The sequence below is a fragment of the Chlorocebus sabaeus genome, chromosome 21, assembly GCF_047675955.1.
Source record: "Chlorocebus sabaeus isolate Y175 chromosome 21, mChlSab1.0.hap1, whole genome shotgun sequence".
Lineage (NCBI taxonomy): Eukaryota > Metazoa > Chordata > Mammalia > Primates > Cercopithecidae > Chlorocebus > Chlorocebus sabaeus.
In genome coordinates this window covers 102323728-102336743 of record NC_132924.1, presented here as the reverse complement: position 1 = coordinate 102336743, position 13016 = coordinate 102323728, and the positions used below count along the sequence as shown (strand labels likewise).

The 13016-nt window shown below is 43.2% G+C and overlaps 1 protein-coding gene and 1 pseudogene across 6 annotated transcripts in view; both read right to left on the bottom strand.

Moving 5' to 3' along the window:
• AHCYL2 (adenosylhomocysteinase like 2) overlaps positions 1–13016 on the bottom strand; it is a 211066-nt gene that overhangs the window by 23195 nt on the left and 174855 nt on the right. For all 6 annotated transcript variants that reach the window (XM_007982881.3, XM_007982879.3, XM_007982880.3 and 3 more), the window contains 6 exons: positions 10065–10167; positions 7030–7124; positions 3902–4008; positions 1954–2070; positions 948–1011; positions 381–469 (listed from right to left, as the gene is read on the bottom strand). In XM_007982881.3, the coding sequence (XP_007981072.1) occupies positions 381–469; positions 948–1011; positions 1954–2070; positions 3902–4008; positions 7030–7124; positions 10065–10167 (575 nt within the window). The remainder of the gene's footprint in view (positions 1–380; positions 470–947; positions 1012–1953; positions 2071–3901; positions 4009–7029; positions 7125–10064; positions 10168–13016) is intronic.
• LOC119626333 (U7 small nuclear RNA) lies at positions 1158–1201 on the bottom strand (annotated as a pseudogene).

Genomic DNA, 13016 nt, shown 5'->3' with positions numbered 1-13016 from the left:
GGTTATGCATTTTTGGGAGGAAAACCACAGAAGGGCTATTTTCAGTGTAACACATCAGAAGGCATCTGATGCCTGCCAATTTCTTTTCTGATCATTATTTGAAAGGCCAGTATTACACATGGAGAAAGTAAGGGGCTACTTGTTCTCTGGCTGACAGAATCCCTGTTACTATCTCCACAGGATTTCTAAATTTTCACTTTTCTGATAGTCTCTGCTCTCTCCAAGCAGAGCTCCTTGACCTTTTTGAAAGGCAGATGCTTAGAGTTAGTGGCAGCCTCTCTGAGGATCTGGGCTCCTCTAAAATAAAGTGTGGCATCAACCAGGCCATTCTTTGGAGACAGCTCCAAGACTGCAAGGGAGATGGTAGTGTAGAGGCTTACCAGGCTTGCAGGGCACAGATGGGGTCAATTTCAGTTACATACACAATGGAGCCCATGGCTTTCAGGGCAGCACAGCACCCTTTCCCCACCTGAAGAGGGGAGAGAGCACACGTATTAAGGAAAGTCACCGAGAAAACCATTTCTCAAAGCTTCTGGTAAAGTGCACCCCCTCTTTCCACCCCCGGGAGGAATTTCACTGAATAGATTCATACTTGGGGAAAACAAGAAGAACAAATAATTGAATACAGCTCATAAACAAACCCCTGGCTCCTGCTTATCGCATTCATGTGCACAAGAACACCCACACTCACGATTCATAAACAAAACACAAGCTAAAAAGAACATCACCAACGGTGGTACTGGAGCAAGTCAGATAATCAACTTAAGGAAAAATGGCGGCAATGCAAAGGGAAAAAGAAAGACTACTTTAACCAGAGGGCCTCTGAAGTTCTTTTTCTCATCTAAAGTGGTAACGAGTGTACTCATATGTCCATACAAATAAAAAATTCCAGAATATTTCAACAAAATCCATTTAAAACACCTAATACATGAAAGGTTAAACGTCACCTCTCCATAGCCACAGACTACCACTTGTTTTCCACCAAACATCATGTCTGTTGTCCTTTTAAGTCTACGGGAAAAAAACACATTAAATCAGAAAAATCTTCTCTTGTTTCTGCCTTGAGGTTAGATTGAATCTCTTTGTTTTCATGGGGTTTTTTGGTTGGTTTGTTTTTCATTTTGAAAGAAAGTCTGGATTCTTTTTTTTTTTTTTAAAAGGGTTTTCTGGTAAAGACCAGAAAACCTGCTAGACAAATTCTTTTTTTTTTTTTTTTTTTGAGGCGAAGTCTCGCTCTGTCACCCAGGCTGGAGTGCAGTGGCCGGATCTCAGCTCACTGCAAGCTCCGCCTCCCGGGTTTACGCCATTCTCCTGCCTCAGCCTCCCGAGCAGCTGGGACTACAGGCGCCCGCCACCACGCCCAGCTAGTTTTTTTTTGTATTTTTTAGTAGAGACGGGGTTTCACCGGGTTAGCCAGGATGGTTTCGATCTCCTGACCTCGTGATCCGCCCGCCTCGGCCTCCCAAAGTGCTGGGATTACAGGCTTGAGCCACCGCACCCGGCCGACAAATTCTAAAAGAGCTGTAACACTGAAAGTCTGATTTCTATCCTAGAGAAACTAATGACCAGAAAGAAAGGTTGAATAAAATACATATTTTCTCACTTGCTGCCATCCAACCAATCCTATATGTAAGGGTTTTTTTCCTTTTTTTCCCCCTTTCTTGCAAGTGGTGCAGAAAGGAAGAAGATGTAGATAACATAGTAATTTTTAAACATAAAAGCAACCATACATTTATTAGATAATGTTTTGAAAATATAATATTTAGAAATAGAAAAGATACAAAGGAGAAAATAAAAATAATGTAATTTTAATTTACGAGGTGACAAAGCTCTGGCTTAATGGAGACATTATCCAGAGGTGCTACATGAATCCTTTCCAGAAATAACCAAAGCCAAAAAACTTAGAATCTCAACTTGACAACACAAGTTCATCTCAAAGATAATAAACAATACCCATCAAGAATTGATTCACGGCAACAGTAGAGGTTGTCAAATTTCTGTTTGGTGACTGAGTCATTGACATTCATGGCTGGAACACACAGCTTCCCAGCTTTGGACAGTTGGTACAGCCTGAGGATGAGGGAAGCCAAGAACAAAAAACATCGGAACATTACAATCTACCATTGCTTTCATAGCAGGCCCCAGAAACACGATGATTGGGTAGGCATGAGAGCGTGAGACATGACTAGTTTCACCCTATTAGGTGGCCACTGAGAAACAAAGAATATCTTTCTAGAGCCTGCATATACAGCTTCACAATAAAGATTTTATTCAAAAGTCATGTGGGGAAAATCCTTGACCCATCTCTAAATTTTAAGGCCTTCACTGGAGACTATAAAAAGTGGGTGAGTGGGAGCGGGTTGAAGGTTGAAAAATTACCTACTGGGTACAATGTTCACTAAATCTGCACTGGTCTCACTGCCTGCCGAAACTACAAGTACATGAGACTACACCTGGCTGTTTGTGTTTTGTTTGTTTTGAGATGGAGTTTCACTCTTGTTGTCCCTGCTGGACAGCAATGGTGTGATCTCGGTTCACTGCAACCTCCGCCTCCTGGGTTCAAGCGATTCTCTTGCCTCAGCCTCCTGAGTAGCTGGGATTACAGGCATCTGCCACCATGCCCAGCTAATTTTGTATTTTTAGTAGAGATGGGGTTTCTCCATGTTGGTCAGGCTGGTCTCAAACTCCCGACCTCAGGTGATCCGCCTGCCTCAGCCTCCCAAAGCGCTGGGATTACAGGGGTGAGTCACTGCACCCAGCCTTCCAGCATTTTTTCTTTTTTTAATAGAGACAGGGTCTCACTGTGTTGCCCAGGCTGGTCTCAAACTCCTAGACTCAAATGATCCTCCCATCTTGGCCTCCCAAAGTGCTGGGATTACAGGCATGAGCCACTATGCCCAGCTTAAACTGTGTATTAATTTCACTCAACTTTTTAATTATAAAAGGAATAACTTTAAGTACTACTTTAAAAACCATGCTTAATCCCACTAATCTACTGCAACAATTTTAACTTTCAAATACACTCACAATTTGTTTTTTGTTTTTTTTTTGAGACGGAGCCTCACTCTGTCACCCTGGCTGGAGTGCAGCGGCGTGATCTCAGCTCACTGCAACCTCTGCCTCCCGGGTTCAAGCGATTTTTGTGCCTCAGCCTCCTGAGTAGCTGGGACTACAGGTGCGCACCACCACACTTGGGTAATTTTTGTATTTAATAGAGATGGGGTTTCACCATGTTGGCCAGGCTAGTCTTGAATTCCTGACCTGTTTTGTACATTCAAAAAGATGATAATGTATTGAAGCAGTGACGGTGGCTGGTTCAGAATTTACTTCCCTAAAACTTTTTTTTCATCCATTTAGTTCTTTATGGGTGAAATAAATCATAGAAATGATCACAGAAATTGAACTGAAATAATTCCAATTTTACTCAGAGAATTATTGCTCATTTGAGAAGCAGAACCCTATGTCCTTGCTTTCCATGTAAGAGCTCTAAGATGGCAGAGTTTTTTTGTCTGTTTTGTCTACTGCGAGATTCCTAGCACCTAGAGCAGTTCCTCGTTCATTGTAGAAGCTCAATAAATATTTGTTGAATGAATGAATAAATGTGTCCAAAAAGGACAAGAAGTAATTGTTTACAATCACTAGAAAACGTGAGGACTTCACTTGTTCTCCCACCTGCCCCCTTCTCACTATTTTAGGTTCATTATTTGTGTTAATTAAAAAAAAAAAAACAAGAGAGATCTGGTCACCTCAAAGCAAGCTGAGATCTGATCACCTCACAGCAAGTTGAAATGTTGTTACCTCATAGCAGGCTCCAATTTTTAACACGTGTTTTATAGGTATGTGTTTATAAGACTTTATGTCTAGACTGCATAAAACCAGGTATGCCCATGTCAAATCTTACCTATGAACTCCAGTAACACTCTCCTCTACTATGCCCTTGATTTTCTTAAACATGTTGGGATACTTTTTATAAATCCAGTGGGTAAGATCCCCTCCATCATCCAAGATCTGCAATAGTAAGCATCAATAACATCATTCACTTTGCTGAAGCCTCAAGGCTTCAGTGCTTCTCTGGGTCTTGCATCCCAATCTAATTAGCAATTTACAGATATTTAAAATTTCCCATATGGTTATGCAAAGTAACTTAAAGCCAGAGTAAGTGCAATAATCTGCCAAATAGTCATTATATTGAAGTAAAAGACAATGAAAGGAGAAAGGCCAATTTTAATTCACATAGCCAAACAACCCTCCCTATGATATATCTACTGCATCAAAATATACAGCAACTGACTGAGGATTTTCTTAGGGATTGATAACTTGTGGTTATCTAGGCCACTAGATCTTGAATCTACTATAGGTATTCAGAAAGCCTAAATGGACTTTAAATATATTCAGTCAAGACTTAGTTTAAATAAAAGGCCTCAGTTTACACAGCCTAAGAAAAAAAGAAAAATCAATCAATAAATGGTCAGATAATTAAGTCTCCCTCTCGGAACAACGGCTTATAAAACTGTATTCCATTAACCTTCTCTTCTCCCAAAGTATAGGCACTCTCCCACCCAAAATATCAGGCAGCACTGTAGGGTTTTGCCTAGCAGAACCTCACACTCTGTAGAAACCAAATTAAAAATAACCAGGGAACCGTGCAGCATGTAGGTGTGCAAGCATGCCTCTGAACAGCTCATCTATCACTATTTCAGGTTGGGATTAAAGATAAACACAGTGCTGTGCCCACTGGAGCTTTCATTAGCAGAGAAAAGCTTTTGAATTATAAAGATAAAGAAAAACCAGCTTAGAACACTATCAGGCACGAGGCTATGATACTTCAGTCCTTCGCTAGGCTGTCAGAAGTGTTTAGCAGGACTCTGCAAATTGTTATACCCATCCTCCTGGAAAGTCCCACAGAACTGGGTTGCCCTCTGCTGACATGCACCCATCTTGCAGTCCCATCAATTATCAACTCTGCTGTAAGTGCCAAAACTGCCATTCTGGACCCCAGAGTACACAAAATCCCCAACCTCATGTCTACCACCTGATCTCTTTTTCGCTTTTGCTCTTGCTGTTGACCTATTTTCTCTCCCTCACTCAAACATTGCTTGAGAACCAGAATTCAAGTTAGGACTCTCATCAAAGCTTTTGTACTTGCTCCATACTACAAGTAGAAACCCCCAGAATAGATGCCTGAAGAAAGCAAAAGGCTCTTCTGAGTTTCTCTCTCCCATTCTCCATGTATGGAATCCTTCATGAAGTTTTCCCTTCCACAGAAAAAATAAGAGACAAGAGAGATTGAACAACTGGAAACTCTGTGTTGTAAGTCTCACTATTCTCATCCACTTTTCCCTTTTAAGGAAGATATGATACAGAGAGGTAGTTGCTGTCTCTAAGATTTACTTAATGAACTCTGCCCATAATTCTCACCATGTAAATCTACTGCAGGAAATTCTTGTCATCAGGAAATCTTCAAGGTTGGGAAGTAAGGAAAAGTACTAAATCTTGACAGAATCTAAAGAGGTATGGGTCTTGTTTTCTGGGCTGACAACTGTTTTTGTCCTTGTCTTACTCTCTTTATTAACCTTCCTAGCAGTTTGTGCTGGTTCTACAGTTTGTAATGTTCTCCAGGTAAAATCCTAATGTCCTCCCTGGGTTCCTGACTTTAAAAATCAATGTTTTATTCCCAGGAGAAACTCCCTGGCATATCTGCTTTAGCATCTGTCAGTCACACTCCCTCGTGTCACTATTAAAACTGTTGGAATGAGCTGACTCATCTTACAGCCACTGTCAACTCTGCTCCCCCACCCCTTTAGGATATGAAGGCTCTAACCCAGCTTCCTCAAACAAGCCTGGTGCAGTGTGACCTGGATCACAGAATTCAGAAAGAAGCTACTTCTCTGCCATGCACCAAGTAAGGCCTGCTCTGCAGCCTTCAGCAGCAAGCAATGGTTGGACTAGAGCTTCAGGGATTCTTTTGTCAGCACATTCCCTAATTTCTGCCCCCTCCCCCAAGGGAAGGGGGCAGAATTATTTGCAAAATAGGAGCACCTCATAGTTTGTGTAGCTTTTTGGGGAGGGGGTTGGGGTGGGGGCACGGTTTCACTCTCTCACCCAGGCTGGATTGCAGTGGTGTTATCTCGGCTCACTGCAGCCTCTACCTCCTGGGCTCAAGTGATCCTTCCACCTCAGCCTCCTAAGTAGCTGGGACTACTACTACAGGTGCATGCCAACACATCCTGCTAATTTTTGTATTTTTTTGTACAGACAGTGTCTCCCTATGTTGCCCAGGCTGGTCTCGAATTCCTGGGCTGAAGGAATCTACCTGCCTTGGGCTCCCAAAGTGCTGGCATTACACGCCACCACACCCAGCCCTTTGTGTAGCTTTTTGCCTCTTTGCAAATCTAATGTGCTATCAGGCTTCAAGACTTGATCTAAAGAATAACACGAAAATAAAAATGAAGCAAAAATTACAACCCCAAAACTTTGCCTTGTTGTCTTTTTAAATGTGGGGAATGAATATAAAGAGAAGAAACTTGAACTTGGAAGCTCTTCAGGTTTACTATAAATGCATTATATGAACTCTATTATTATTTTTTTTTTTTCCTAGTCCTGACTCACATGACAAGTATATGGATTCTAGAGAGAAGGCTAAGCATCTCGAGAGCTCTGGGGTGGTTTGTTTGGCTTTTTTGGTTGTTGTAAGGTGGGGGAGTAGGCAGTAGGAGGGAATGGAAACTCATTACTCTTGCTTTTTAACCAGCCACGTGTGAATCCTGGGCAGCACTTTAATGTTTCTAATGAATATAAATGCTTCCAACATTAGAACCAATAATTAAGGCACTTTGAGGTTATAAGAGCTTCAATACTCTTGGGGTACCCGTAGCATAAGAATCTAGTTCTGCTGGAAATCCAGGTACGTCAGATAGAAATGAAGCCATTTTCCTTTCTTCTTGTTGGGAAACCCTCTCCCAGGCCATAACCTCCTCCCATCCCCATTCCTGACCCCTACAGAATTGTGTTAGCAGAAATCTGACCCACCATGTTTGGCTGCCAGCCCTCTACATTCACACATCTATCAATGCACCACCAAAAGTCATCTTCTGACTCTCCCTTCCAGGCAAAAACAGGAAATCCTGAGAAAAAAAGGAACAAAGAGAAACCATTAAAGACCAAAAGAGGCCGACCGCCAAATTTTAGTGAGAAGATTCTGGTTCCTAATTTCCAACTCTCTCATTCTGCTATAATCCTTGGATTGACATTCTTCACTGATTGGCATTGCCTTCAGCCCCTTTATCCATTCCTTTGTCTTTGATGGTCATTCTGCTCTTATTAGCCCAATGAGGACAAGTAGAATGGACAAAAGTATGACAGCTGTTTAAAATGTAACGAGAGGGGGCCAGGCGCAGTGGCTCACTCCTGTAATCCCAGCACTTTGGGAGGCTGAGGTGGGTGGATCACCTGAGATCAGGAGTTCAAGGCCAGCCTGGCCAACATGATGAAACCTGTCTCTACTAAAAATACAAAAATTAGCTGGGTGTGATGGTGCACGCCTGTCGTCTCAGCTACTGGGGAGGCTGAGGCAGAAGAATCGCTTGAACCTGGGAGTCGGAGGTTGCAGTGAGCCAAGATCGTTGCTACTGCACTCCAGCCTAGGGGACAGGGCGAGACTCTGTCTCCAAAAAAAAAAAAAAAAAAAAAAAGTGACTAGAGGGAAAAGAAAAACCAGAAACAGTTACTTCTCGATCCACTCAAACTGGCATTCTCACCATTTTCCAATTATACTTTAATTTTTTTTGCTTCTATACTTTAATTATCCCACCCTATTATTAAGAAAAAAAAAAAGTGTTTCTCCACTTGCTAAAACATTACTATAATTCATAGCCCAGTTAAGTGTCATGTTCCTAACGAAGCCTGATTAACCCAGCTGGAAATGAGCACTCAAGGAATCTGAACTTTTCTTTTCTTTTTCTTTTTGAGATGGAGTCTCGCTCTGACACCCAGGCTAGAGTGCAATGGCACCATTTCGGCTCACTGCAACCTCCACCTCCTGGGTTCAGGCGATTCTCCTGCCTCGGCCTCTTGAGTAGCTGGGACTACAGGTGCGTGGCACCACGCCCAGCTAATTTTTGTAGTTTTAGTAGAGACGGGGTTTCACCATATTGGCCAGGCTGGTCTCGAATTCCTGACCTCATGATCCACCCGCCTCAGGCTCCTAAAGTGCTGGGATTACAGGTGTGAGCCACTGCGCCCGGCCTTTTTTTTTTTTTTTTTTTTTTTTTGAGATGGAGTCTGGCTCTGTCCCCCAGGCTAGAGTGCAGTGGTGCAATCTCAGCTCACTGCAGCCTCTGCCTCCTGGGTTCAAGCGATTCTCCTGCCTCAGCCTCCTGAGTAGCTGGGATTACAGGTGCCCTCCACTACCCCCGGCTAATTTTTGTACTTTTAGTAGAGACGGGGTTTCACCATGTTGGCCACGCTGCTCTTGAACTCCTGACCTCAGGTGATCCACCTGTCTCGGCCTCCCAAAGTGGGAATCTGAACTTTTCTAAGCCTCTTGTTTGCGTAGTGAATATGGATTTATAATCTGTCATGGCATTTATTATATATGTCCTTGTATCATTATATATGTGTATTATCTCCTCACCAAAATATAAGATTCTGAGGTAAAGACATTGCCTCATTTGCCCTTTCAGCTCTTAGAGTAGGTCAGCAAGCATTTGTTTAAAAAAAAGAAATGGGGTTGCTGGGCACGGTGGCTCACGCCTGTAATCCCAGCACTTTGGGAGGCCAAGGCAGGCGGGTCACCTGAGGTCAGGAGTTCGAGACCAGCCTGACTAACATGGTGAAACCCCGTCTCTACTAAAAATATAAAAATTAGCCAGGTGTAGTGGAGGGCACCTGTAATCCCAGTTACTCAGGAGGCTGAGGCAGGGGAGTTGCTTGAACCCGGGAGGCGGAGGTTGCAGTGAGCTGAGATCACACCATTGCACTCTAGCCTGTGCGATGGAGTGAGACTCTGTCTCAAAAAAATAAATAAATAAAATAAAAATAATAAAATAATAAAAATTAAAAATAGAAATTAAATTAAATTAAGAAATAAAAAAAAAAATGGGCTGGGCATGGTGGCTCACACCTCTAATCCCAGCACTTTGGGAGGATGAGGCGAGAGGATCACTTGAGGCCGGCTGTTTGAGACTAGCCTGAGCAACAGAGCAAGATCCTGTGTCTTCAAAAAATTTTTTTAAGTTAGCTGGGCATGGTGGCATGTGCCTGAAGTCCCAGCTACTCAGAAGACTGAGGTGGGAGGATCACCTGTTCCCAGGAATTGAAGGATGAGGGGAAACACTATTGCACTACTGCACTCCAGCCTGGGTGACAGAGCAAGACTCTGTCTCTACTTAAAAAAAGAGGAAAAGAAATGAATGCATATTCACTGGGGTACACATGTACTATTTGTATTAATAAAGTATTAAATATTTTTCTATCATATATACAGCCATAAAATCTTATAAATAAGTAAATTAAAATGAAAGAACAAATGAAACGCTGAGCTGTACTGCCAAAGAGTAAAGGCAAGAGGCTGGCAAAGTCCAAATTTCTCTATTTCTTTTGTCCATCAACTACTAGTGGATGCTGTGATCAAATATTAATCTGCCAGGTCAAGTCCTCTTTACTCCTGAAGCAGAAACACCAAACATTAAATCAGGGCAAATTACTTGCTGGAAAACCAATAGGGTCACAAAACTAAGGCTGAAGCATTTTCTCCTGTAATCCATGTTACCTCAATGAGTAGTGTTCACTAGTGCTCTGCTATTAGTAAATCAGTGAGTCAAAACAAAGCATTACCTAACAATGGAATATTAGACATAGGTAGATATTTGTCAACTGTAAAATGGCAAAGTTAACTAGATCATATTTGACAAGCGAAGGCCAGAAAAAGTAAATTCATCAAGAATTGAGATCTATTTCTTCCAAGATAGTTCTTTTATTGTCAACCTTCTTTAAAGATTTATGCTAAAACAACAGAACTTTTTGGAGACTTACTTTAGCCAAAGGCACAGAGAACAAGCTCTTACCACTTTCTGCTAGAGCAGCAGCCACTTCATTGAGAGTGGAATAGATGTTGCAGGCAGCCCATCGGCACTGGGCCCCCAGAGCACCTAGAGTTTCCATAAGTACCTGTATTAAAGACAAAGCAGGGGATGAGCAAGCCTGGGCCAAACAACTAGTCAAGGAGATAAAGTTTATATATTTTACAATCAGAAAATACAACAGGAATGACTTAGGCCAGTGATTTTCAAATTGGGCTCTACAGAACCTCTTCAGTATTCTAAGAAGAAGGCAAGTATTGGGGGAAGCCATGGGAAGAGGGAGGCTCCAGCTGACTCTATGGTTTTTTTTGTTTTTTTGTTTTCTTGTTTTTTTTGAGACGGAGTCTCACCCTGTCACCCAGGCTGGAGTACAGTGGCCGGATCTCAGCTCACTGCAAGCTCCATCTCCCAGGTTTATGCCATTCTCCTGCCTCAGCCTCCCGAGTAGCTGGGACTACAGGCACCCGCAACCTCGCCCGGCTAGTTTTTTGTATTTTTAGTAGAGACGGGGGTTTCACCATGTTAGCCAAGATGGTCTCGATCTCCTGACCTCGTGATCCGCCCGTCTCGGCCTCCCAAAGTGCTGGGATTACAGGCTTGAGCCACCGCGCCCGGCCTGACTCTATGTTTTTACCAATTTAAATTAAGCCTCCCCATAAGATTTAATGAATCAAGGACTTCAGAGCCAAAACTTTTCTTAAAAAACACAGATTTACAGTTCTGCTTCTGTTTAGAATACACAAAGCTACAAGAGAAGCTCCCACCTTAACGACATGAAAAAGCTGGGTAGCTACTAGGAAGGCTGAGGTGGGAGGACTGCTTGAGCCTGGCAGATGGAGGCTGTAGTGAGTCGTGACTGTGCCACTGCACTCTAGCCTGGACAACAGAGTGAGACCCTGTCTCCAAAAAACCAAACACATGGCCAGGCATGGTGGCTCATGCCTGTAATCCCACTTTGGGAGGCTGAGGTGGGTCATTACCTGAGGTCAGGAGTTCGAGACCAGCCTGGCCAACATGGTGAACCCTATCTCTACTAAAAATACATAAAAATTAGCCAGGCATGGTGGCGCACGCCTGTAGTCCCAGCTACTTCAGAGGCTGAGGCAGGACAATGGCTTGAAACGGTGAGACAGAGGTTGCAGTGAGCTAAGATTGTACCACTGCACTCCAGCCTGGACAACAAGAGCAAAGCTCTGTCTCAAAAACAAATGGCCAGGCGCAGTGGCTCACGCCTGTAATCCCAACATTTTGGGAGGCTGAGGCGGGCAGATCATGAGATCAGGAGATCGAGACTATCCTGGCTAACATGGTGAAACCCCGTCTCTACTAAAAACACACAAAAAAATTAGCCAGGCATGGTGGCGGGTGCCTGTAGTCTCAGCTACTCGGGAGGCTGAGCCAGGAGAATGGTGTGAACCTGGGAGGCGGAGCTTGCAGTGAGCCGAGATTGCACTATTGCACTCTAGCCTGGGTGACACAGCAAGACTCCGTCTCAAAACAAAACAAAACAAAACAAAACAAAACAAAACGAACACACACACACAAACCCCCAAAACTGGGTAATCTACAAAGCCAAACTCTTCTTGAGCCCATCAAAGAGCTGAGGCCGTAAAGCAGAGCTGAGGCCATAAAGCACCGAAGTGAACTGCCCTCCAAAGAGTGACACATCCTTTTAAAGAGAGAGGGAAGACTGTTTTACCTTTGGCAGCGCATGTGAGGAAGAAATGGCTGCCACAGATGAGGATAAGAAAATGTCAGCTAAACTTTTGAACAATTAGGAAAGGCTGGGTGTGGGAAAGTGTGTCAATGTGGAATTTGTTGAAGCTCCAGGCACAAGTAGATTTCCCATTCACATGCAGGCTGTCTTCCAGAGGCTTCCACCCAGTGCTCAAAAGAAAGACTGGGGCAGGGAACTGATTGGCTGTGCTCAGAAACAGACATGAAACCTGGGCACTTCCCTATACTCTTCTCGCATAGGAAGCAAAAGCCTCAAACTATAGGAAGAGCAGAAAGTGGGCCTGCTATTAGGGACCAGGCAAAGATCCACTGTTTCTGGAAGAAGGCAGAAGCAAAAACTCTCTGCCTCTGGGATAGGCACAGGAAAAACTCTTGGGCCCAGGACAGTTCACTGATACAAAGTAAGGATCTGCTACCTCTCTAGCTCTCCAGGAAGGGCAGGAAAATACGTCTTGCCCAAGACCCACCACAGATGCAAGGCAAAGTTTGGCTGCTACAGATAGGAGAGGCAGGAATATTGAGAAAACCCTGCCCTCACAGACATCTGCCTAAGACTGAGACTGCACCAGAGATCCAAGAACCCCACTTGCCCTCACCGTGTGCTTAGCCCCAGGAAACAAGGAGCAGCAGTCTAGTATGGCAGATGGGACAGGTACTTGAAAAGAGGACACTTCTGTGGCACACATGTGCAGAAGTAGCTGAAAACTGAGGGTAAAGCAGAAATACTGAGGAATGTCCTTTGGTAACCTCAAATTACAGGGTTATAGCAGTCCACTGCTGGAGGAATTTGAAGCCTTTATTGGTATACAACAAACTCTAAATCCAGCCCAATTCATGACTATAATGAAAACTAATATACTACCACTCAATTAAAAATATCAGGACATATAAAAAGTAAAAAACAAAAAAACAAAAAAAAACACTGTCAGGAAATAAGTAAACAATAGAGGCAGGCTCTCAAATGAGCCAGATGTTTGATCAGACAGGAGCTTTAAAATAACTATGATCAATAAGTTTATGTTATTTATTTTTACTTTTTTAGACACAGGGTCTTGCTATGTTGCCCAGGCTGGAGTAATATGTGTATGTTAAAGGATCTAGTTGAGAAAGACAGACAACATCTATGAATAGACAGAAAATTTCAGAAGAGATGGAAACTATAAAAAGTCAAATACAGGCCGGTGCGGTGGCTCAGGCCTG